At 33.1% G+C, this 27,179-nt stretch overlaps 1 protein-coding gene across 1 annotated transcript in view; it reads left to right on the forward strand.

Moving 5' to 3' along the window:
- The first annotated feature begins 1,484 nt into the window (after positions 1–1,484).
- LOC123322720 (cysteine-rich protein 1-like) overlaps positions 1,485–27,179 on the forward strand; it is a 31,396-nt gene continuing 5,701 nt past the window's right edge. The window contains exon 1 of the mRNA XM_044910707.1: positions 1,485–1,720. Coding sequence (XP_044766642.1) covers positions 1,681–1,720 — 40 coding nt within the window. The 5' untranslated portion in view covers positions 1,485–1,680. The remainder of the gene's footprint in view (positions 1,721–27,179) is intronic.

Genomic DNA, 27,179 nt, shown 5'->3' on the forward strand with positions numbered 1-27,179 from the left:
GGGAAGTAGTTCAGCGGTAGATGTAATTTTCAAAGTTCAAAAAAAAATTTTAAGAATCATGTGTCATTTATCCTTTAGAGAGTCTTGTAGAGGAGTTTTCAAGAATAATAGAATTTTAACTCTGTATGCCTTATATATATTTGATTGTTTGATATTTTTTTTCAAGCACAGAGAAAAGTTTGAGGTATATACTACTCAGCATGATTATGACACAAGATCAGAAAACCTACACTATCCCATTCACAGATTATCCATAACGGAAAAACATCCTTCGTACATGTGCATAAAATTATTCAATGCACTTCCAAATAATATAAGAATTTTAAATAACATGAATATTGAAATTATTTCAGGGCGATTTTGTAATTGGTAGTTTATTAATTCATTGGAATTTAGACCACTAATTCTTCAAAGATCGTCTTCATCAAGGTGTCGACTGATCTGAATCCCATCCGACACGTCCACACTATGAATTTTCACTTCATTCGATTCGACTTTCTTTGAGCGGGACCGCGCTGATTCGGGTTGGAAGCGACATGATTCGATTCGACTCTTTCGACTTTTCCGCTCGACTCAGGTCGAATGATGTCGTTCGGCATAGTGTGGATGCGACTTTATGTGTCAATTTTCTTCCATAGCAAAAATAAATATATTTGAAAACTGATCTCTTGTATTTTTCATGCAAATAACTAGATTTGGTATGCTTTCAATCAGTTCTTATAAGCGTCAATTATGTTCGTCGCATATTTTCGACTTCATATTTTCCGAAGTGATTCGATATTTTGATAAAAAACCTAATTACTGAAACTTTTACGTACAGCGGACAACATAGCGCTGATTTAAAACCCAAAAATGTTTTGATGAGCGTCATAACCTCACATTTTCGTACTATACAGAGTGGAATGTGTGAAATTTCCATGGCCAACCGAGTGCTAAAATAAAAGTGAATGGAGTATACATCCGCTGCTCATAGTTTTAACAAGTTTCTTTTCTGATTAATCAATAGATACATTTTGGATTAAAGCATTCATGACATTTAATGCACTTTGACTATTGAAAAGTATTTATCTACAATACCTTCAGTACATGAGGAAATTTTGGTCCAAACAACGAAATATGACATGATATTTTCGACATCTGCTGTTGGAACTATTCTCATATTACTTGAATAGATAAATATTAGTGAATTATATACCACATGGTTGTCATCTTTCAAATTTTCTGAAATACTGTTACAGCGATTCAGTTTAAACTTCAAATTCCACGTAGTACATATTCATAATCGATATTTTGTCTGACAAATTATGGACATATGGTTCAACAGCGTTAAATTTCGGGTCACCAATTCCTTCGACATTTGATATTCGATGAATCGATCGCCTTATACGGTTATCTTCAATGTATAATCCCTACGTTTATAGTATACCTTTTCAGTACGCCTATGTAGATAGTAATTTCAATAAAATAAACCATTCTCTTATTACTGCATATATGGGAAGACGGCGCACTGTCGAACCGTTTCGTGGCTGATTAAACAAAATTGAACGGGGCAGCGCGCACACTTCAAACAACTTCGCTGGCTTCAACGCGGTTTAGTTAACCAGTTAACCTACATCTGAGTGGTTCATAGGAACACTTGTTGTTTTTGTTGTTGTTTTGGTGTTGACTCTGACTCTCAAAATGCCGAATTGTCCTAAGTGCGAAAAGCCCGTTTACTTCGGTAGGTACAAAAATTTTACATTCATTTCATATGCAATTTCAATGTTATTTGAGTCAGGTAGAATTTTATCGACAATGCAGAAAGTCAACGATATTCAACGAAGGTGGTAAGCATTTTTTACCATTCAAGAATCTCTTGGATTACCTATTTGGTGGGTACTTATACATGGGTTCTCGGTCGGGTTCTCGGACACCCAATTGACCTTGACTGCACGTTTCGATGATCTATGAGATAATTTTTATTTATGAAATATACTTGACCAAAGCTAGTTCCTAGGATTAAAGCGTCTTTGGATTCCGAACGGATAACTTTTAGGTACCCAAATATTTCTATGAATTTTCAAAATATCTTGTAGATACTAAACATCATAAAAAACTTAAGCCTAAGTTTCAAAATATAAATAATACCTTGTTCTCTGTAATGAGCATACGTATAAGCTTCACAAAGTAGCGATTGAATCAAGTTATAACAAAAAGCGATGGTAAAGATAATAATATTGGAAGTACATATGTTTTTTGTACAAGGTGTCTTTTTTTGAGGGACTGTTAGACTTTGGATTCTCTGGAAGCTTTAAGCACAAGTGTTCTGCAAATTCTTGTCCAATTCATTAAATTTCAAACCATTTCTCCATTCAAGAAACAGATAAAATTTAATTTTAAGGTGCATTTTTATTACCTAGCGGTCAAAGTTGAAAGAATCCGATCACAGAAGAATCTTCCTTATTACCAATGTAACACCCCGTATACTATATATTCATCAGAACTATTAGAAGCGCCTTCGAAAGATCTACAAAATTCAGTATTTTTTGGTCTAAGTACACAAGTTTTTCCGAAAAATGGAATTTTTTTGAATCAATATAGAAAATATTTTATGAATTTAGTAGCTCTCTCGAATGCGCTTCTGAAGAATCGATAATATAGAGGGTGTAGCATTGAAAATAACTAATATTTTTCAATCCATATTTCCAGATAATATGAATGACGAAAATACCTCTGTTATGCTGAAAATGTAGAAAACCGTTGAGAATTTCGTGAAAACGGAAAAATTCATTAGAAATGCAGTCTGCTAGAAGAAAAAAACAATGTCGATGTCTGCCCACGCAAATCTGAAAACCCTTGTCACCGGATTGTTTTTCACCGGATTGTTTTCACTTTGTAGAGCTTGTACCGTTAGGTAATAAAAAAAATTAAATCTTTATTTCTCCTCTGAATGGAGATATGATCCGAAGAGCGCTTGCTGCTTGGCTTCCAGAAACAATTTCCAATTATTCCAAAAATTCTGACCCGGTAGTGTTGAAAACTCATAACGAGTAAGAACCTATAAGTACTTGAGTATTTTCAGTATACAGAGTGAATCTTTCTCGTGTACATTCATTTAAACTGGAGATTCCTGTGGTCAAAGAAACACTATTTCTTTTTACCGTTTTGTCCAATTCGGCTCTGTTGAAAAGATACAGGCTGCTGAATATTCTTCAATAAATTTTATCAAAAGTATACATTTTCGGAATATAGTTTTTAATGAATCTTCTCCGAACACAAAATTCTCCCCACATATTCCAGGTTCTTCATTATGGCCATTACATGACATAAACGTAGCAGAAATTCGAAGAACCAACTCTCAAAAGTTGAACTCTGACTTATTAGATCATTTTGGAAAATGAAAGTATTCTTCATAATTCCTCATATAATGCTTCGTTTTCGAGTTATTTAATTAAAAAAATAAAAAATATCTGTGGAATTCCGCGTTTCGGTTCTAGTAAATCTCATCAGTATAAGTCTCTCAGGTCAGAACTATTATATGTAGCACGAGATGTACCAGTACTGAGTGAATCCTCAATGTGATTTTTCGAAGGTTAATGTAAATACTCGAAACACCTCCTCATTTTGTGAATTTTTTTCTGTAGATCAGCAACATTTTTCGAGTTCTTCCTATAAGTAAAGCGGTTTGTTTGAGGTATAAGTAAATATCCTGTGTCTATTGATTATGAGGACAAATTGGTTGAAAATGTAACGATAATGATTAAACGACCATGATTTTTTTAAACTCACTGCCGGTTTCATAATCAAACCTAAAGTCGCTTTAATTTTAAAGCTTCCTTTAACCCTATTAACGTCCAGTTTCATAATCAAATTTAAAGACACTTCAAGCTTAAAGCTTCTTTAACTGTCATTTTTAGTAGGGTTTAAAATTAAAGGAACTTTAATTTATTTTAACAGTAGATTCTTAAGATCAAAAGACACTTTTCTCATATATCATTTTTTTGAATTGGCTCGGTTTGAAAGATACAGGTTGGTGAAAAACCATAAAATGTTTAGTTCTATCCCACAAATAGGTTTTATCGAATGAAATGAATTTCGGAATATAGTTTTTCATTTATTTGATAAATATTTTTTTTATACAAGATATCACCCACGTCTTCCAGTTTTCTCATTATGACCATTACGTACTATAAAAATACCAAAAATTCAAAGAACCCAACTCTTGAAACTAAGTTGGACGCTAATGAATGAATTATTGAACGTTTGTGAAATAAAAGTACCTATTGTTCATATTTTCTGGTATAATGCGCCGTTTTCGAGTAATTTGATGTTGAAAAATAAAAAATATCTGTGATATTCGGGAAATTGGGTATTTTGGCTGAATGCAACTCTGTTCAAAAAATCCACAAATGTGTAGTGTCATAGATTCATCTTGTTATTCTGAAGGTAATATTATTTCTCTAGGGGTGACACAGCTCATTATGGAAATTTAAAATGGCTATAACTTTTTATCAGGGCCGCATCGGAAAAAATGGTATAGGAAAAATTGTTTTTTTTTACCTCAAGAATATACTGTTAAAATATTTGTACGAGTCAAAGACTCACACTGTATATGCTCTGGGTGAGTCGAGGGATGAGTCAAGCTGAACGCCTCGGACTCTCGTGGCCAAATGTTATGTTTTTCCAGTAAACGATCTGTGAAAATATATGTCGATGTCGAAGGGACTACATTTCAAAAATAATGACTTTCATACGAGGTATTTGAAGAGAGCGTGACATATCAAAGTTAAATTTCTCAAAAGGAACACCATTTATTTTCTTGCATTTTTGAATTCTTTGAGAAAAAATAACTTTGCTGAAGTATCCCCATACCTTATCCTCTTCGTTTGTAAAATATTCAAGTATAACTCAAAATATAACTGTCAGAGAAATTCAATATCATTGAAAGTTTGACCGGTCAGTCAAATCCAGCGTTTCAGCTAGTTACTGTGACTTGAGGGTGAGAGGATAAATAGTATAGTATGTTTTATATTATCAGGAATACATACACCATATTTGAACTCAAATATCTTTTTTATTTCAAATGACACACCCTATATTTTTCCACGAGACAAGACTCACCTTTTCATTTCTTTTCGAACCATATAATAGTTTCCTATACCTAAATGGTGATTTAGGTAAATGATTTTTATGAATTGACATTATTTTATATAGTAGTCATATGCTTAAGTAATACATTCAACTCTTCAAGGTCAATTGTTGTTCCAAGCTCCTGTCAAATAGAGTAATACTTATTCAACATAATTTTAACCATTGGACAGTAGTACAGAAATTGCTTATAAGCGTCACAAAGGCTTATGCACAAAAGTACCCAGATCAAGAGCATTCTGATAAAAATGTATTGGAGAGATTTTTAGCCAGATTTCGAAGAACAGGTAGTATCGAGTATAGTGTTCGAGAGATATCGAAACCAGCTATACTGAGAATGAGGAACACATTTTCGAAGTTATGCAATATTTGATTGAAGATCACAATACCAGTACTAGAGCCATTGCTAATGCAACAGGTATAAGTCAATCGAGTGTTTGCAGAATTATAAGAAAACACAAATACATCCATACCAAATTCTGCTGCATCAACTCTAAAGAAAATCAACTGTAAGTTGAGAGTGTTCAAATTCAATTTGCTAATAATATTATTTAACTCTTTATTGCGATATTCCGTTGTTACACTATTATAAAAAGCAGAACAAAAGGTCTCAGTAACTAGCTGAAAGCGATCAAAATTTCGTACACCTACCGTGGCTAAATCCAATGATAGTGAATGTTTTTGACAACATTTAAATGTGAGATAAAGTTGAAATTACAGAGGGATGCTTCAGCAAAGTCAGCTTATTTTTACTCGAAGAATTAAAAAATGCAAGAAAATACAAGTTATTCCATTCAAAAAAAATATTACTTTGATATGTCACGCTCTTTTCGAATACCTTGTCTAAAATTCATTATTTTTAAATGTAGATCAGATCGACATATACTCCATTCACTTTTATTTTAGCAATCGGTTGGCCATGAAAATTTGACACATTTCACTCTGTATAGTACGAAAATGTGGGGTTATGACGCTTGTCAAAACATTTTTGGGTTTTAAATCAAAGCTATGTTGCCTGTTCTCGTAAAAATTTATGTTATTACGTATTTTATCACAATGTCGAATCTCTTCGGAAAATATGTGACGAACATAATTGAAGTTTATACAAACTGATTGAAGGCATACCAAATCCAGTTATTTGCATGGAAAATACAAGAGATCAGTGTAATATCATAATATGCACTAGCTTGAGCAGAGGTAATGTTCGTTATCTTCTTTGGCTAAAGTTTGAATACGTTACATCAGTTGTAGATTTCAAAAATATTAACCCGAAGATGAAATACATTTGTTGCAGTGGTTGGGAATGGGTATCTCCCGAAGGAATCAACAGATAATTACAAGAATGTTAAATTCTTCAACAAAAATCATCTTGCATCAATATAAGTAAAAGGAATTAAAGTTTCAATCAAGATGAACTTCACCTTTGAACAAAAATTTCACATGAATAAACAATTAGCAGGACAACTGGCGAGTATTTGTGGCTGTTCATCTTAGTGCATTGATAATATTGATAAAATAATTAGGTATTTATTGGTACCTTCAGATATTTACAATGTATAGAACAAGTCGAATGAACAATAAAAAAATCAATTTTCGGGAACTTATTCTGCGATGACATTAATCGAAAATCCTGTAGTAAACATTTCGCATTAATTCACTCAAACATAAAATTCTCAAATGCCACCACTTTTTTGGGTCTCCCAATAGAAGGAAATTCTTTGTCATCCTCTTCATTCACAATCTTTCTGATTGTGGAAATATTCAGCTGAAGTATTAGTCGTTTAGATTCAGATGAAATATCATATAAATTCTCCTACATTGAATAAGTTCCATACCGTCTGACGTATTATGGATTTTAGAATATCAGGGTATAACTATTTGAATGAGCGAACCTGAATTCTGAATAGCACTTCCTGAAATCCTGTCTCTTTTATTAATCACTTTCGGGATTTTCGTAATAAAAATTGATATTAGTTGTGGCAACGGCGTTATGACATTAACGACATTTCATGAGTGCCAACCTTACTCCGTTCTAGTTACAAAAACTTGAGAAAATTATTTCATGGCCAACCGACTGCTAAAATAAATGTGAATGCAGTATACATACATATACTTCCACAGAGTATGTACTGAAAAATAATATCATTTGGCTACAAGAATCCGATGAGTTCACCTTGTCTCACCCTGTATAACTGTTCGCCAAATCACCAATAGATGAAGAGTGAACCATAAATAGATAGATAGTTAAAATCTTTATTTCAGATATGCTTTTCATACAGGAGACCATACAAGAAGACATGAAATGGAATAGTGTCACAGTACATAAATTATACAAAATATTCAGAGAGTGAATATGGCTTTAAGTTGATTAAGAACTTTTTGGTTTTGTTCTGGAGTTGTTCATAGTTCTCTATTAGTATTAAATATGGTATCTACTATTGAATGCACCAAATATTATACACTTAACTTCATATTACCTCTCCTGCATAGTTTAATATGGGGAAAAAAATAATGCACCTACATTAATACAATTGCGGTTATGTTGAAAATTGCTTGTATTGATTTTATGGTATGAGGCAGGTTTTAATCTTTCTTCGTCATTATTTACTGCATTTTGATAACGCAGCATATTTTTAATTGAATCTGAAATTTCATGTTTTGATCAATTTCTATATGTTTTAAATACACTACGAACTGATCTTCGAGTATTAATGTGGATATCATCTAGTACAGATTCATTTAATTCCTCTCGTAGTTACCTTATTATTTTATGTTTAGTTGAAAAACCATTATGCGAGTTGTTTAAAGGACAAATCATTTGTCTTCATTTTGTTCGCGAAATGGATCAGATACTTCATTGAATTTGGCTAGTGGTTTGAAAGAATATAGGAACTGATGGTATGAAACTTTTATACACTAAATAAATTCATTACTTGTTGCTCCAAAATCAGCTGAAATGGCAATGATAATAAGAATCCTGAAAATAGTCTGTGCAACATTGTACCATTAGGTTGAAAATTTTACCCCCATCTCTTGAATATGAAATAAAAATTTCAGAAGGAGTGAAACATAAAAAGATGCTACTGTGATAGCGAAATACGTGATGTGCTTGAACAACCTTGTTATCAAGTTTTCGGTTCAATTATTGATTTTCATCAAGTACCGGCCACACCAATTCATTATTTGAAGAAATCAGAAACCAGCTTTTTGGCCACCTGGTATTTCAAGTTATCAGTTTAAGCAATTCTGTTGCAAATATGTTGTCTAAACTTTTTGCGCGACGATTAGGTAATCGTTTTGTTGTATGTATGAAGGGTGAGGGTGAGGGTAGCCTCCATAGTCTGTAGGTACCCCCTGTAGCTTCCATTGCATAATTTCTACTATATTCATGACTGGTAGCTGGCGATAGGTTCGATCTTCTCTTGAGAATAAAAATTTGTATTTCCATTTAGATTTTCAACAATGAAAAATTGAATATTATGTAAAATAAAACTACGGGCATTAGCGTCCTCTATATTAAACAATCCGGAAACAATATCAGGAAACAGGACTAAAAAATGAAAGAAACTATGGTTTCATGACAACCGTGGCGACGTTTCGCAAGATGTCTCTTGCTTCCTCAGGCCTACAATTTATTCGAGACATAGTTACAACGTATAGTACATCAACAATTTCGTACCAAAGATGTCTAAGAAAACCAATTCATCAATTGATGCAATAAAATACAAAAATGGGCTACCATAAAGATATTCTTGCTAATCGCAAAAAAAGGAAAAGGGCAAAATTAGCATCTAGTCACATTCAATGATATCGAAAAAACTGAGCACGACTCAGCAACATACGGTGACACAGAAGAACCGACAGAACACCAAACAACAACAACAACTTTACATCCAATATCAAAACAATTCTTCACAATTACATATTACAGTCTATTTTTAATAAATATCGTTAACAAATATCGCATAAGTGAAACAAATATCCTCAATGTATGATCATTATTATTATTTTTTTTATTTTATATTATTTTGATATATTCTATATTATTATTATTTATTTATTTATTTTTTTCTTTAATTATATAATTTATTGTATAAATAATCTTTTACTATATCATAAGTTTTCTTTTTTTTAATTTTATTCTATAGTTATATATACATACACTAACATTAACAATATCCTAAATATTCTATAACCTAACCTGGGTGAGCAAGACACTTGTGTTTTCTAATGATGGAATTGTAATGTCCAGCCAAATTTTCAGTGTCCGTTCTATAGTTCATGGAATCAAATAAACCAATATAAATCATCTCTAAAATATTCCTCTTTTTACCATTTCCCTCTCTCTCACAAACACTCACTATATCAAAATCTATTATATGAGATTCATCAAAGTAATGGGAACAAAGTGCTGTTTTTTCCCTATTTCTAATATTTTTTAAATCATTTTTATGCTGTTTTATCCTATTATTTGAATACTGTCTTGTTTGACCGATATATACCTTATTGCAACTTGAGCAAGGGATCTTATAAATCAATCCTGAAAGTTGTCCTTCATCTAATCTATCATTCAAATTACTAAAGATGATTTTTCCTATAGTTTTTAGGTTATAAAATACTATCTTTACATTTTCATTAGTTACAACGTCTCATTTGTTCAGATAAGCCCGGAATCTTAAAATAAATCTTTTTTCCGACATCAATATCTGAATCCCCATCATTATTAGACATCTTTGGTAAGAAATTGTTGATGTACTATACGTTGTAACTATGTCTCGAATAAATTGTAGGCCTTTTGTAGCATTTTTTAGTCCTGTTTCCTGATATTGTTTCCGGATTACGTAAAATTATTTAAGGAATCCCTTTTGTGAAACTTCCAGCCTTGTTCTGTTTTTACTTATCTTATCATTAAATATCTGAGGATGATATTGGAATATTGGTCTATAACTACTCTTGAATTTTTTTTTCAATGAAATTGTGAAAAAAACATGCATGACCATAATCGTGTAAAACAGAACTACGAAGTGAAAAAATCTTGAGCTAGTAGCTTTAGACGCTAAGGTAGAAAATCCTCATCAGAACACTACCATCTCATAAAGAAGAACTGACAGTTCCGAAGAAATTTTCCTGAATCAATTTTTTCAGCATCTAGCCTATATATAAATAAAAATTACAAAATTATAAATAGAAGGATTTCGATATCGCTTTTCTCTTCAATTTTTTTCCCAAGTTAAATTAAAATAAAATAGATGTAGACACTAGCGTTATACGTAAGTTTCAAACCTGATAACTAACTCGCACAAAAAATGTGTTGAGTCATAAATGCGATCAAATTATTCGATTATATTGATAAAATGTTAATGAAAATTCAAATTGTATCTAGCAGGTGATTTTGTGCGAAATTAAGCGTAGAATATAATCTGATAAGTGAGTGTCAATTTTCATTGGGTGATTATTTTTATTTTCCTTCGAAGTAAACCACAAAGGACATTTTATGTCATTTTGCTGTGTGAATTGGCCTTCAAAGAAGCTGGTATCTTGATATTTCATTTCATAAGATGTAATTGGAGTGATACCTAGTATTTAAATGGTCGCAAAGGATTTGCGACCAATTTCAGATGATTATTATTGTAGGTATTGAGCAACTGAGCAGGTGAAAATGCAATCTCTTACCCCAACGGGCTTAAGAAGAAACTTGGGTAAACTCCACTGGTCTGGTAGCAGAAAGGGGGTTCCAAAGGGAAGGGAAACAATGAACTAACCTCCCTCCAGTACCTAGCTGATAGAGAAGACAAGGCACTTCACTCAAAGTTGCCCAATATCGCTCTGGTTCACTTAATATAGATGATTTCACAATAATATAGATGATTTCACAATAATATAGATGAAGAATGGTGCTATAACTGCAGCGAGATATCAAGAGATTACTCTGTTTCTTAAAAACTTTCGGAGATTTCGGCGATGAAATTATTATTATTATGATGATTGGCAGTGGAGATGTTTCCTGTCCGCAAGGCGTCGCTAGCAATTATGACAAAAACGCTGACCCCGAGTCAGGCAACTTCCACGACCGAACAATATTCAGAGCTAAGTTTATTCTAGCTCAGTTGATCAGATACTACGAATATCAAGTTGGGACATAATAATAACCAAGCAAGGTAAATGTCCCTAATTCCGTCAGTGTCCCAAAATTTGTCACATTCGTTTAAGTTTTTATGCCAGAATAAAAATTTCCATGGACGTATATAAAAAATGTGGTGTTATTCGAATGTAAAGCACATTTTTCAATATTTTCTTCCTATTTTCCCTTTTTAGGCAGAATAGCACTTCTATCAAAAATTATTCGACAGTCGTGTCTTGGGCGCTGTTGTGGAAATAGATTATACAACTTAATAAGGAGAGTGACTTATAGGGTTCCATGTTTATTTCAAAATCACACTGTCTGAGGAAATAAACTAGATGAAAACGTATGTCAGTTCAAAAATAGTGCAAGGTGCCTCGCTTGCAAAATCATATCAACTGAATTTTTTCACATTCAGTCTTTATACAATGTCCGAACTACTTGGGGGTGACTATAATTGGTTCAAAAAAAGCCGGTTGATCATATTTCCGTCACTACCGACGAGACAAAGTGATAATCTCTTTGAAAAACTTTAGACGATTTTCCCAAGACCAGATTTGGGAGGAAAAAATGTAGGTACTTTATGAAGATAAAGGTGTTACTTTTTGTATGACCTAAATTCTTCATACATTTTGATGAGTATTTTAATTATCGAAATTACGATAGGTGAATAAAAACGTTCGACTAATGTAAAAATAATTTGTTTCATGAAAAGATGGAACTTCTCGTATGGGAGCTAATTTCGTCATACGTATGTTTCAATTTGAATAACTCGAAATATACCTCCAAAAATAGACAAAAAGCGTTACTCTGTGGCTGATATTCAATTGGGACACCAGTTATGATCAATTTCAAGGGTATTACTGATAACCAAAGAAAAAAGTTTTTCGAATTACACTGCGCAAAAAAATTAACGCATATTCTGAAAATGTCAGTTTTATTGAAAGTTAAGTCTACATTGACTTTATAACTTATTTTTTATGTTCTCTCGGGAAGGTTTCGAACGAAACAAGACACATTAAATGGAAGAAAAATTCAGGATTTCACAGAATCTTATGTGAAAGAAGAGAAATGAATAATTTTCAATATACTGAAATGCTGATAAGTGATTTAATACTTGGTATTTCCACCCCTTGCGTTAATTACAGCTCGGAAAAGACGGTTCAAAATGAGTGATCTTAAAATGTTCTGATCTAATCCTTCCCAGATTTCTCCGAGTTGGATTCCTAAGTCGTTAAGAGTAGCTGGATGATTTTCTGAACTTCTCAGCGTTCTATTGAGGTTGTCCCAAACCTGCTCAATCGGATTGAGATCTGGACTTCTTGCTAGCCATTCCATTCGAGCGACTTCAACCTCTTCAAGATACTCCTGAACGATGCGCGCACGATGGGGTCTGGCATTATCGTCCATAAAAATGAAATTTTCACCAATGTATGGGTCAAATGGCACTACATGCTCTTCAAGAATGTTCCTTATATACTTATCAGCATTCATAGCTCCATTATCAACGACCACTAGGTCTGTGCGAACAGTCAAAGATATTCCACCCCATACCATAATCGATCCTCCCCCGAAACCAGTAGTATTCAGGAAATTGCACTGAGCATATCTTTCATGTGGACGTCTGTATACAAGGGAACGTCGATCACAATGGCAGAGGCAGAATCTAGACTCATCTGTGAAGAGAACTCTTTCCCAATCGGCCTCTTCCCAATGGATATGCTCTCTCGCAAAATCCAAACGCGCCCTTCGATGGGCTGGGGTAAGAGCTGGGCCTCTTGCCGCGACACGAGGCCTTAAATCATATTCTCTGAGGCGATTTCTCATTGTCTGAGTGCTAATTTGCACCTCATGAGTTTGCTCAATGAATTTGAAAGAAGCGGTCGAAGAACGAAGAAAGTCTCAAGTAAAGTTCTTGAATGGCAGTTGTTACCCTTGGTCTACCCTGTCCTGGTCTTCGGACATTCATACCTGTCTCCCTGAATCGCTGCAACATTCTGGACACACTTGTATGGGAAACTCCAAACCTTTCTGCAATTCTTGTGTATGTCCACCCTTCTTCTCGCAAAACTACCTCTTGGGCACATTCCTCTTGCGTCAAATTGCGTGTTTCGCGTTGCATAGCGATCGAGTGTAGAAAATCAAACGAAAGAAAAACTATTGATCACTAGAATTGATCGACAGCAACTGATTTTAGAATGGAGCCAATACATTCAAAATCTGATAATATCATCTTTTTTTATTCCTGCTGGGAAAAAACATCTGTATTGAAGAAAACCGTTGAAAGTGGATAACATATGCATGCATAAATATGATAAAAATAATTATCATTGAGAACACCTTCAGTTGTAGAATAAATTTGAGATTTCCATAATGTGCGTTAAGTTTTTTCGCAGTGTATTTGTTTCATTTTGTTTTACTCATTTGATGTTCTGTTTTTTCAATAATAAAATTCCTTCCAGTCCTTCATTTAATCTTTGATTGTATGAGTCAGGTTATATGAGGGAAATAGAGACATACTTATGACGAAAATAGGACAAACAAGTGACGGAATCAGGAGAAAGTATGAAGTGAAAAATTATTGAATTTTTTCCGGAAATTTGTCATAAGAACTCACTTGTTTCCAATAATCACCCTAATAATTAGTAATGACCTTGTTGAGATCATTATATCTACATCATCAAAATTTTATTCCCTAGAACTAACCAGAGTTCGAATTTAATATTTTAGGACAAATGACAAAAATAGGGACATTCACCTCATTTTCTATCAAAATAAAAGTAGTTCTTGAACAGTAATGACGGTATCTGGCGGTATATGTGGATTTACTTATTTTTTTATAGTAAATGTGATGAGCTACCTATTCCTATATTCTCATATGAAATAACCTACATGTTGTCACACGTGGAAGGAAGTCTTTGAAAGGAGCCATTTGAGCTTGAAATATATCCACGGTTCAGTTGGTGCTCCTGGTAAAAATTTATTTCAGTAGAAATTTTATTCTAAAAGTTATATCAGAAAAGGGACCGAACCGAGTGAACCTAGAACTTTCGTATGATGAGGTGATAAAACACAAGACTATAGACAAAAATATTTATTTAGGAAATTATATAAACGATAGGTGGATGGACTATATAAATAGTTCCTGCAAAAAAATTGTCGCTTATAATTTGCCGTACCCTTTTTACACATACTGTACTTAAAATATTGTTCAGTTTGATTTTCTTCCATGAATACAATTTAATTAATTTTTTTTCAATATAGTTATGAGACTTCAAAGAAAGCCTCTTTATTTTCGGTTCTAGAGGATAGAACTGGCGTAAACAAACGTAAACAAAAATACTATTGTTTTCTAATAAAAAAAAAATTATTTTCTAATCCTAATTCAGTTCGAAAATTTATAGGATTGGATCAGTTTTTTCTTGTAAAACTGATAGCGACAAGGTAACTGTGAATGAAGGTGATTCAAATATAATCATTCAAGTATTTCAACCTCAAAATTAATCAGAAACTCACGGAGAAATATGTCGGTAAATAAATAGGTTGATAATACCACAAATGACGATCAGTCATAATTGCTTGAATGAACAAATAAAATGACATCATGGTTTATTGAAATGGGTACATTGTATAATATTTGCTTTGTGTTAAAATAATAACAACCAAAAACACTAATAATCCCCATAATACGTCGTAATCCTTCATTGGATAGATTAATTTTTAATTTCGACGTGATAAGAGACTCGTAATCTTGAGGGTGATAACATGAGAATATCTTATCGTAATTTAAGAAATGGAATGCGAACTCATTCAAACTGTGGGCGTTGTTATCATAACAACCTCCAATCTTCAGGTACCTCCATCGAAGTACAATTGAGAATATGTAGTTCACGGACGTAGCCAGGGTGGAAGGGTTGGTTAGCAAAAACCGAACGGTTCCACCGAGCTCGTTGAATGGATTTATTGCTAGAGTTGTTCTTTGAGATCTTAAGAGAAATATTTTTCGAATATCGAAATAGCTATTTATGTAACAAGTACATAAATTAGGTCTTTATGGACGAGTCCAAAAGTTTATGGCAGAGCGAGCGAGGCCAATAACTTGGGCAAGTCCATAAAGCCTAATTATGTACGAATTGCATACAAAGCTTTATGTTGGACTGCAATGCAGAAATTTTATTTTCTGAAATGGCTTATTACTGAAAAACATTAAGTGTGCTTTTGATTTTCTTACCTTAGTAACCAGCGACCTTAGCAACCTTAGTAAACACAGTTGTTTACTTCTCTAATTTTGTGACAAACGTCATAATAATCCAAAAAATAGATAGTACTGGAGAAGAAAGCGTAGAAAATTCAGCCGTAAGCGCCAAAGAATCTCTCTTACCCACTAAATCTAAAAGTGCTTATGAAAATATGTATGCGGCGCCTATAACAAGTGGTGTAAAATAAAGAAAATTGTAAAATCGACAGAAGACAGTATTCTGGCTTACTTCAAGAGTGAATTGAAAGCTCACAAAAGTTCTTCGCTATGGACTACATAGATGAAACGAAAAGTACCAAAATAAGTGTTGCCATCATAATATTGGGCCAGGAAGTAGTTGATTCAAGCATCAAGAGTATTGCAGATCGAAAACTGTGCTTCCACTTCGAGCTCGACTTCCTCAGGCATGCATTTTCATAATGACAAAGAATGTGTTTTTAATAATCACTACCACACTAATGTTTAGAATAGTATTTCATGATTTTGTTTTTAGGTCGAAGTTCAATTCTTCTTCCTTGAATAAAGTGTTGTTTGCATTTAGTATACATATTTACTTGACAGAATGATAGTGACAGTTGAGTCCAATAAAGTGGTGTCCAATAAAGTAGTCAATTATGGACTCTAAACGAATTCATAAATAAAGTGTTTATGATGCAGTCGAACATAAAATGATTTTATTTCCCCCTTCAAATAAAAATAAGTTTCAAAGTAGTGTCGTTTCAAACATAGCTTATATAACAACCATAAATAAGTATATACCAAGGGCGGCTCGTCAGAGGAAGCAAGGGAAGCTAAGCCTCCTCATAGAGCTGATCAGCAAAATTCATAATGACGTTTTAGTTGAAATCGAAAAAAGTTCCACATAGCTTTTTTTTAGATGAAGAAATAATATAGTAACCTATTTGTTCAACCACTTGAGAAAAGCAGTATTTTTCATTGTGAGCGATTTACGAAAAATAATAGGTATTTCTAAATGTGTTTCACACAATATTTTTTCTTGATATTGAATAGGATGTGGCTACTTGAATTCAAATTAAAGATAACAAAAATGTCTATAATCGTCCCTCGTAGATTTCTTTCAAATCGTCTAGTGCAGTCGGAGGTATTAATCGTTCAATTCTTTGCTATGGCAGCAAATATCGTTTCCTCAACAGCTGCGAAATATTTCACTTTCCGTAACTATTTGAGAAAAATGGCGTTTCAAAACGTCAATGAGTTATCGTAATTTCCATCGGAGAAAGAAATGTGTTGCTCTGATGTGGTCAAATAAGAGCGAAACCATGGTCAACATCTACTCTTCTTCGATGGAACAAGATGCTTTTCTCATCCTGAAATAAAGTAACATTTAATCAATTCCAACTTCAGACGAATATAAATTCGACAAATTTTGATATATCGACAACTTTGTGATTTTATCTGTGTGTAGCATTTGAAAATAAAGCTGTATGTTGAGAAAGTGCTAGCTTTCTTACATACAGTGTGACAAAAAAGTAACATAACTCTTGTACGAAGAATTATGTATTAAGAAAAATCCTGGCACCCTTCGATTTTGAATTTCGAAAGCAATTAATCGTATGCTTTCTTGAATTTGATAAATCTCACCCCCTAAGCACCGCACTCCTCTAATTTATTTTTTCAAACGGGAATATGAGGATTGTGATACATCGAATAAAAGGTAATTTTATTAAAAAATTACGAAATAATTTACAGTTTGTGATTGGAGAGTACTGCAATCAGAACACTATTCTTTCACTAATTATTACCCACATAGCAAGGGATATTTGTCAAATATTTATGAAATATTTATAAGCAATGTTATGAATATAGAAATATTCATGAAATAATGTTGTGTCCGACTTTTCCTCACATTGAAATATTTAATGAAATATTTCATATAGATATTTGCAATATTTTCTATAACATTGTGTGAAATCTCTTCTAAAGATTGTTATACTAATATTGCATGGTATATTTACGCAAAATTTCTTCTACGTAAAGAAAATGTTTCCTGAAATCTTCAGAAGAGATTTTCGCAATCTTCCAATAAGGGGGTTTGAAATATTACTAAATATATTTCTGCGATGTTTGTGTAAAGCTGCTAGAATCTTTCTAAAATTATTTCATATGCAATAATAAAAAATATTTCCTTAAAAATTCATGAAATGTTTTGAATTATATTGAGCGTTATCTGACGTGAAATATTTCTGCAATATGCGAAAAACTATCTTGCTAAGTCTCTGAACAATATTTCGCCAGCTCCAAGGTAGTTGGATAACTTCATGAAATACATGTTCCCGAAGTATTGAGCAATACTTTGAACATATATCTTTAATATATTACCAAATATTGCAAAATCTGTCATAAAAATTTCGTAGAATATTGTCGTGTGTGTAGGGTGTTCAAAAGCACAATTAAAAATTATTATCATATATACAGTGTGTTCGAAAACAAAGATATAGACCAAAGTTACGCTTTTTTAATATAACACCCTATATTTGACCTCAAAAATAGAATAGCAAGCTCAAATTATGAGTTTCTTCAGATCACTTCATACATTAGAAGCACCCTTTATGAGATAATGGGGAAAAATTGAAAATATGGAGTTTTTTTTACAACAATTAATGAAGAAACTAGTTACGCCAGCGATACAGACAGTATTTTTTCGGGTAGAGTTACTCCTACACAGAAAACAAATTTCAACTCTGGAATATACAGAGTGATCACAATTAATTCTCAAACATCAACTACAAATAATCGTCAAAAACTGCTGAAAAACTATCAGGTTTAGGTATAGGAAAACATTATGAAGATAGTTTCGAAATGAATTTTTATGTTCAACGAGATATAGAAATACCAGGTGTGCCATTTGAAATAAGAAAGATTTCGGCGATTATTTGTAGTTGATGTTTGAGCAGCCAACTTGTTTACCCGAAAAAATACTGTCTGTATCGCTGGCATTACTAGTTTCTTTATTAATACTTATTTCAAAAAACACCATATTTTAAATTTTTCGCCATTATCTCGTAAAGGGTGCTTCTAAGGTATAGAGTAATATGAAGAAACTCATCATAATTTGAGCTTGCCATTCCATTTTTGAGGTCAAATGCAAGGTGTCACATTTAAAAAAGTGTAACTTCGGTTTATATCTTTGCTTCCGAACACCAGGGTACAGGTATATATGACAACAATTTTGAATTGTGCTTTTGAACACCCTACAAACACTACAAGAAAAAAATTTCAAAATATCTTTATTTACTCCCTCAGAAAGATAGCCGCGTCTATTGGGCCACCCGGTATATTCGACTTTGGAGAGTATAACCTTAGCAAGGTGAACCAAAATTGATTATCGTCATGCTCTTTCCATGAGTTATACCACCCTTAATAAGTGGTTTCGGGTTTCGGACATAAGTTCATTAGACAGAAACCACCCAGTTTAGTTTTGATATTTTCTCAGTCCTAGAAATATTGCTAGACATTTCCGATTTATCTTGTATAGGTAATAATAATTTCGAAGATAAGATATTCCTAATTTTCTGAAATTATAAAAGTAAAATATTCGACAACTATTCATTTAACGAACCACAACGATTTCAATGAAATTAATTATAAGACTGAAATTCATATGCAATTTAGGCAATGCCATGAGAATGAAGAGAATTCTTTTCAAATTTCACAGTTATTGTCATATCAATGACATATCAAAAAAGTGCAGACCAGAACTCAGATATTTTATTTTGCTATTTGGTTTTGAATCAAATGAAACACCCTGTACATGGAATATCTATCGATTTGTCTTGTCGAATAGAGTTTTTCATCAGAACGGCACCCAAATCATTCTTTTTTTCTCGAATAGTAATTAACACTTAACATTTTTGAGCTTCGTTACTGCCCTGGGTATTAATTGGGATGAGACCCTACTCTGAAAATTTTCCTGAGTTATATTAGAGTACGACCGGATGGACGGACAGATTCTGACCACGAATCCTTTTGGCCTAGCTCCTCAATCCTAAGAACAAGTCGCAAAAATCACGATAATAACAGATATTTTTTCAGTTCATTTTAACTAATTCTTTCCTACTCCACTGTCGGGACTAGGCTAGCAATTCTAACCGTTCTTTTTCTATTTCACATTCTGTTTTGTACTCTAGACTATACTATACAATGAAAACGAATGCTGCCCGAGGAATTCCAACACTTTTCCGGTTATAGAATATGCAGAGAGAGTAGAAAGGAGGCGAGCTGTCCAATTCTGAATAACAATTTCCGATTAGTTCCTGCCTAGGTACATTTATACCTCTACTACGTTGCTTTTATTACTCAGATTTCGGTTTGAAACGGTGGTGTGTAACTTAAGTTCATATATTTATTGTATTCCGTATAATAGATATATGCATTAGGTACGCACTTGTCTTTTTAATTCAGTTGTCAGTATCTTCTTCTCTTTCTATAGGACGTGCGTTCAAAAAAATTCGTCGTCAAGTAGGCTATGAAATTTGGAAGGTTGATGTTCGGTGGCAGAACGTATGTCTTTCCTTGAATTACTTCATCTTCCCAAAATGTAAACAATGATGACATTAACCTATATATTGTAATTTTGTACGGAATGTGGAAAGGCACTTTTTAGAAAAGTTTTCTTGAATCCGTCACCCAACGTAGGAAAAGCATTTCTTTCATCGGGTAAGATGACAAGAATCCAAGCAATCTAAGGCGGTTAAAAAAATTCTTCGTAAAATTTTAACCGTCCACTATTTTCATATGTAAGAGACATGAATTTTGAATTGATTTTGTTAATTTTTTTTTTTTTATTAAAAGGTTCTAGCTACTTCAGTCATATGAATGAATCACAGTAAAAATCTCGATTTGTTTATTAATTCTCTATAAATATTGAATTCATTTGGTCAGTCATTAATGAAAATCCATGACTAAACTAGAGAACTGAATTACATGAAAATGGCTATTGGACAATTCATCAAAATTCAATTCAGCTATGAAAAAGCGTGATGCTTTCTCCTTCATAACATTCTGCTGTTTAAGTTCCATAAAAGAAAATAGGTCCCACATTTTGCCTTTGACTGATGCATACCGAACTCCAATTTTTTTTTGGATGCTACAAGCGTAGGTAATCACAACCTTTTCAATTTTCTGATAACATGTCGCAATCTTTATGGAAACAAATTGATGTCTTTTTTTCAAAATCGTGTGGCATATTGTAATAGATATACTCCAGCCACTTGAGATAAAACCCGAACAGAGGTTTGTGGAGCTTCTGTCATAATATTTTCATTATTGCTGAACTCTGGAGTGTTCTTCATTGGTCGATCACTTTCTTTTTTGTTTGAACATACCTGTTCCGCCAACCTATCGCAAAAAAATAGGTACTATATAAAATTAATAATAATCTACAGCAATATTGGAATACTTCTATGAAGTCGCCTAACAAAATATTTCCATCCTCCTTCTATTTTCTCCCCAATTTTGATGTAGGATTCAGCAGTAAAATCTTTTTTTACGTCCGTGTAAATCATCTTTATAATTTGCTGATAATTTCAATTCAACAACAATCCAAAATGCTAAATTGACAGTTCACCTGGAAAATAGTATAGCACAAGCTAAAAATTACGTTTAGACACGTTCAAAATTCCATAGCCTACTTGACGACGAATTTTTTTGAACGCACGTTATTAAACGAAAAAGGACCATAGAAAAGGTAAAAAAGCAGACAGTGAAATGATTTCTGGAAGACGAGAGATTATCTACCGAGATAAAAAAGTTAACTGAGGCGCCAAATGACCCCCATCCATACATATCCAGATTGCCTTTCGTTTTCGAAAAATTTTGGGGTGGAGGGACATCCGAGGTTAATCAGCCCGAAAAGGTTGAATCTACCTACATAATGGATCTCCTGGCTTACTAGTATTATGCTTTTATGCTTCACAAGACAAAGTAACATCCAATGCAGTCACAGAAAATCTATTCACATTGGTGATTGTGTATTTTGAAATAAGGATAAAAAACACATTAATGATGAATTTTGTTATGTTATGTTGAAGCAAGTATCGAATATTAGGGAATAATGATACAAGAAACCCTTTTTGGAATGTATGTTAAAGGCACATTCGTGAAATGTTTAATAGAAAAATATACTTGGAAAAATAAAATGGTAGTTTTTCAATGGGCAAGTTTCCTAAAACTCCAAAACCGAATTTGAGATTATTTTTGGAAAGCTTTTTCTACTAGTTATCCAACACGTAAAAGATTCGCTTCAAAATTCAGACATTTCAGAAATACACCCTTCGAAACTTCGACTATGTAAAGCTTGTGACGTAGAATGCCTTTATTGAAGTATAGTAATTTCTGTTAATTTGACAACACTGGAACCAATCAAGAAGATATCCACAGATTACAAAAAATTGTTTCTGTAATCTGTGTCTTTACCTTCTTAAAACCGATGATATTTTGTGTCATTGTGTGTTTTTATTGTCAAATGTGATCATCAAACTTGATATTTATTACGTCTATGGTGATCAGAAAACTTTCATGACCATTACTGACACAAATGGGCGTTGCCGGATTGTAAAAATGACGTAGAATGTTCACAAGATCACTTCTGAAATCAGAATTTTCGTAATCGAATACAGGCAAAATGCAATATGTTAAAATTCGAAAAAAATATATTTCGAGATATTTGAGTTATACGAATTTTTATGACATATATTTTGAAAATTAGGAAAATACCCCATTATTTCAATGCATATTGCACATTGAAAATACCTTGAGGTTCAGGTGCAATAAATACTGGATATCGTATGTGAGAACTTTATTATTTAACATCAAGCAATTGAACCATAAAGAACATGGATATATTTTCCAAATTTCTATTTTAAATGAATTCAGGGTAATTTTCTTATGCACACGGCAGGGCGACTCACCGACTTATCAGAAGATTCCTGAGGGAAGCAGAATTTTTTTCCCATTTTTCCAATTAGGCTTGGTCGAAAAGATACAGGCTGTTGAAAATCGTCAAAATTGTAATTTTCAGCTATATCTCACAAACGATTGATCGAATGGAATGATTTCCGGAATAGAATATTTTATTGATGTGGTGACTCTTGCCGAACACAAAATTCCACCCAGAGTCTTTCAGTTTCTTCATTACAACCATTACATACCAGAAAAAACAAAGAACCCAACTCTTTAAAAGTACGAAAAATGAATATTTGACCATTTTGGAAAACAAAAGTATTCTTCATATTTTATCGTATAATGCGCCGTTTTCTCTTAATTTAATGTCCAAAAATCAAAAAGTATCTATGAAATTTGAGAAATTGGTTACTTTGGCTGAATTCAATTCTGTTTAAAAGATACACAGATGTGTAGTGCCACAGATTTAGCTAGTTATTCTGGAGGTATGAATGTTTTTCCTGGAGTGGCACAGCTCATCTTTTTATCAGGGCCGAATCGAAAAAAATGGTGTAAGAAAAAAGTGTTTTTTTTTTAACCTAAAGAATCTACTATATATATTTGTACCAGTCAAAGACTCACCATGTATATTAACAAGGCAAAATGTGTGCCTCTGGTTTTTTCTTTGTAATCTTTGTGTGAGCATTAAAATTTTATGTTTTGAGGGTTTTATATTTACTCCATTTATAAATAGTTGATGAATTTGGGTGGGTATTATGTGCTCAAAGATGATAAACTGCGACTTAGTTGGATTTGGTTTCAATCTCCATGTGTGAAAGTATTCACTTGTTCTTGTAGGCTTTGTATCCAACTTTGCTATGTTGAAGTAAAAAAAAAATTCAAAATCATTTTTTTGTTAGCCTATGTAATCGTTGTTAGCATCTTATTCCTTGAAATAATGAAATTCGCGAATATTATTTTCCCTCTTGAAAGGTGAGAACTGAAAATGCCTGACAAATAATAAAATATTGTAATGAAGCGTAGAGTAACTTTTGGAAAATTTCTTCATTCATGTCCAATATTCAGAATGCTTAAATTTCCGGCACATATCAATATTTGTTGACTCAACTTCGAAAATATCGTGGTAATAGGAATTCGTATTGTGAAAAGCTAAACTTATCTCTTTATCATCTCTCAAACAATTTCTCATCTCTCTAAATAGTTGGGAGATTTATAAAGTTCAGAGTTTAGTCAGCATGACCTAATCAATTCGGAATAATGCAAATTACCTACACCTACACATATGTTGAAAATATACGATTCTCAGGCCCGGATCTACGATTTTTTCTGACCGGGGCAAAAATTCATGATGGCGCCCCCCTCCCCCCTCCTTCTAAGGTTCGTAGGAAAAATCTAATTGCATATTCGTCATCGCTTTCAACCCGAGCTATTTTTTTCACTAATTTGAGGTCGTATAGATTACGAATATGCAATTAGATTTTTCCTAAGATGAGTACTTTGGGAAAAAAATCACTCTAATTTTTTTCCCATTGTTCCATCAAAAGATATTTTTTCTCATTGTTCCAGTAAGAGTTATTCTTTTCCAAAAATACTCCCAAAAATTGCATATTCGTAATCTACGACCCCGAATTAGTAAAAATAAATGACTAGGGTTGCAATCGTTCAAAAAATAAAAAAGTTTGTATTCACAAGTATGTCGTTTGCAACCCGCCCTCGTCTATCGTTTTTACCCGCGCTTCATGAACGAAATTATTCCGAACAAAAATTTATTTTTTTTTAGCTACATATATCGACCCGGATCATTTTACATATGAATTCAAGGTAGGTCACGAATATGCAATTAGATTTTTGGAGGATCAGTATTTTGAGGAATAAATCACTTTTAGTGCAAAATTTCGGAAATATTGGTCAACTTTGAGGAGCTGTAGCAGCTAGAAAAAAGGCACTAGTCATTTGCTGTTTTTTTGGTGATGAATTGGTTCTTTGCGAATATAAAAAACCACACTTCATCCATCTATCACGAACAGTTCAGATTTTATGAATTTTTCCGCGAAGGTCCAAAATTTCCGATTTTTCATCGACCATAACTTGAAAAATAAATTTTTTTCAAAATATCTGTTTGCATATTCGTGTTCTACGCCCTCGAATTAGTGTGAATTCGGTTTTGATCGGAGACCAAAAATATTCTTCAAAAAATCGCCCACTCTGTATATATTTCATTTTGTGAAAACATTTTAAAAAACTCAATTTCTTTAAACTTTTGTATAAAATATTTTTTTGTACCTCTCTTAGTAACAAAGTTAAAGGGGGGCTCAAATTATGGTGAAAAACTCGGTACATCTATGGAAAATTTGAAAAAATTTTGATTTTACCGATTTTCACCAAAATTGGTGTTTTTACTAAGGCATAGATTACGAATATGCAAACCGAATTATGCTGAAAATATTAGTTTTTATGTTATGGTCTATAGAAAATCGGAAATTTTGGCCCTTAGTTCCAGATGAGAAGGCGATGAGTCGGTAATTCCCCAGGCAAAGAACTTACTGCTTGCGACGCAGTGTAAACATATCAGATCTTTCAAACTATTTCCTATATAAGTGTGGCGGTCATTCGCAAATGACTGAATATGCAGTTAATTGATCCCTCATTGATTTTAAAGATTTTAGGCATAGTGATGATTTATCATGTTTCCATTCTACAGTTTCCATTTTAGCACTAGGAAATTAATTTTTTCCGAGAAAATCAAAAGTAAAAAAATTTTAACCTCTGGTTGATTTTGGCGCCCCCTTAAGCTGGGGCCCGGGGCAAGCGCCCCGCTTGCCCCCCCCCTAGATCCGGGCCTGATGATTCTATCCCACTCTATACTAGGTGTTTCACAAATATCTAAAGTAATGGAAGAATGCACCATTGGAAAAATTGAAAATGGTAAAGAATTTTTCTTAAAAACGTCCTTAGCCTAATTTATGACTCATTTTTCATGAGAATCCCAATAACCGTTTAGTTATTACCCAGGGTGCATTGAGAGTACGAAATAGTGAAATTACAGACAAAATCTTGGGTTATTTGTGACCAACGATAATCATTGGAATTTCACAAGGAACATTCTGAAAGGGAAGCCTTGTAAAATTACAGAAAATATGAATTACATGTGGTATATTTTTCATCGAATTAGCTATCCTACGATGCGAAAATATACTGGTTTTTCCAGTACAACCTGAAGCTGCAGAGATCGGAAATTATTTTGGAAATTGGAAGGAAAGTTTATTGTCGAAATTTTCAGCTCAATATTATGATTTTAGTTTCCATAAACGTCTAATAGGCCATGGCAGTGAAATATTTTCTCCAGATTTTGACATATAAAGTGTCTATGCCAGATACGATAGGAACGTAAATGATTCTAACGTGTTTCTTCGGGACTGATCGTCAGTTGAATAAATTCTTCAGTACATCCTTGCGTTCAATTCACGGTGGATATGGAATTTGGATTTGGATTAGTAAAATCAATAATAAGCACGACTTCGCGATGTTTCATAAACCTTCATATGCGGATATGACAATTCATAGAAACTCAACACACCCGTGTTAAAAAATTCGTCATCAAGTAGGCTATTGACTTTTGAACGTCGATATATTTCGTGTCTAAACGTAATTCTTAGCTTGTGCTATACTATTTTCCAGTTGAACTGTCAATTTAGTATTTGGATTGTTGTTAAATTAAAATTATCAGCAGATTATAAAGATGGTTTTTACGGATGTGTGAAAAGCTTTTACTGTTGAATCCTACTTCAAAATTGGGGAGAAAATAGAAGGAGAAAATATTCTGTTCCGGCGCCTTCATAGAAGTATCCCAATGTTGCTAGATTATTATCAATTTTCCATAGTACTGTTTTGTCTGTTTTGCAATGTGTTGATGGAAAAAAAAGGAGTGGTCGACCAAAGAAGAAAACGCCAGAGTTCAGCAATAATGAAAATTTGATGACAGAAGCTCCACAAACCTGTGTTCGGGTTTTACTTATCTCAAGTGGCTGGAGTGACCAAATATCAATTCAATATTTATAGAGAATTAATAAACATATTGTGATTCTTACTGTGTTTAATTGATATTACTGAAATAATAAATTACAAAAAAAAAAACATAATACCACGATCCGTTCAAGATTCATGTCTGTTACGTATGGAAATAGTAGAAGGTTAAAATTTTTACGGAGAATTGTTCTAACCGCCTCAGATAGTTTGGATTCTTGTCATCTTACACAATGAAAGAAATGCTTTCATTTTGGGTGAAATTTACATGTAACTTTTTTTAAAAAGTGCCTTTCCACTTTCCATACTAAATTACGATGTATAGTGTAATGAATCCGAATTTTCTGAGAAAATTGGAATTCATCTTTATTCCTTTCATTTCACATTTCCGATTTTAAAAATATTTATTCAATGCATTCATTCCGATAAGCAGAGTAAATGTAGAAAACCGTTTATCTGTGTTTAACGTTGTTTTTTTTGCATGCCGTTGAAGATTTCGACGTTTTTTTGATGTTGATATGCGATAAACCGGAGCTGACGACATTTTTCACTCTTGTCGCATTCTGGAATTTTCAGATTTTTAACGTGTGGGGGATTTGCCTATAAAAGCAGATTTTCCCCGCGACGGCCTCTTTTCTCTGCGATTCTTCTTTGATTACCTGTGTTTACAACGAGCCGTTCCACAAATTTAAAGTAAATTTAGTTTTGCGAGGGTAAGTGCTCTTGGAA

This window comes from Coccinella septempunctata, chromosome 1 (assembly GCF_907165205.1).
Source record: "Coccinella septempunctata chromosome 1, icCocSept1.1, whole genome shotgun sequence".
Taxonomy (NCBI): Eukaryota; Metazoa; Arthropoda; class Insecta; order Coleoptera; family Coccinellidae; genus Coccinella; species Coccinella septempunctata.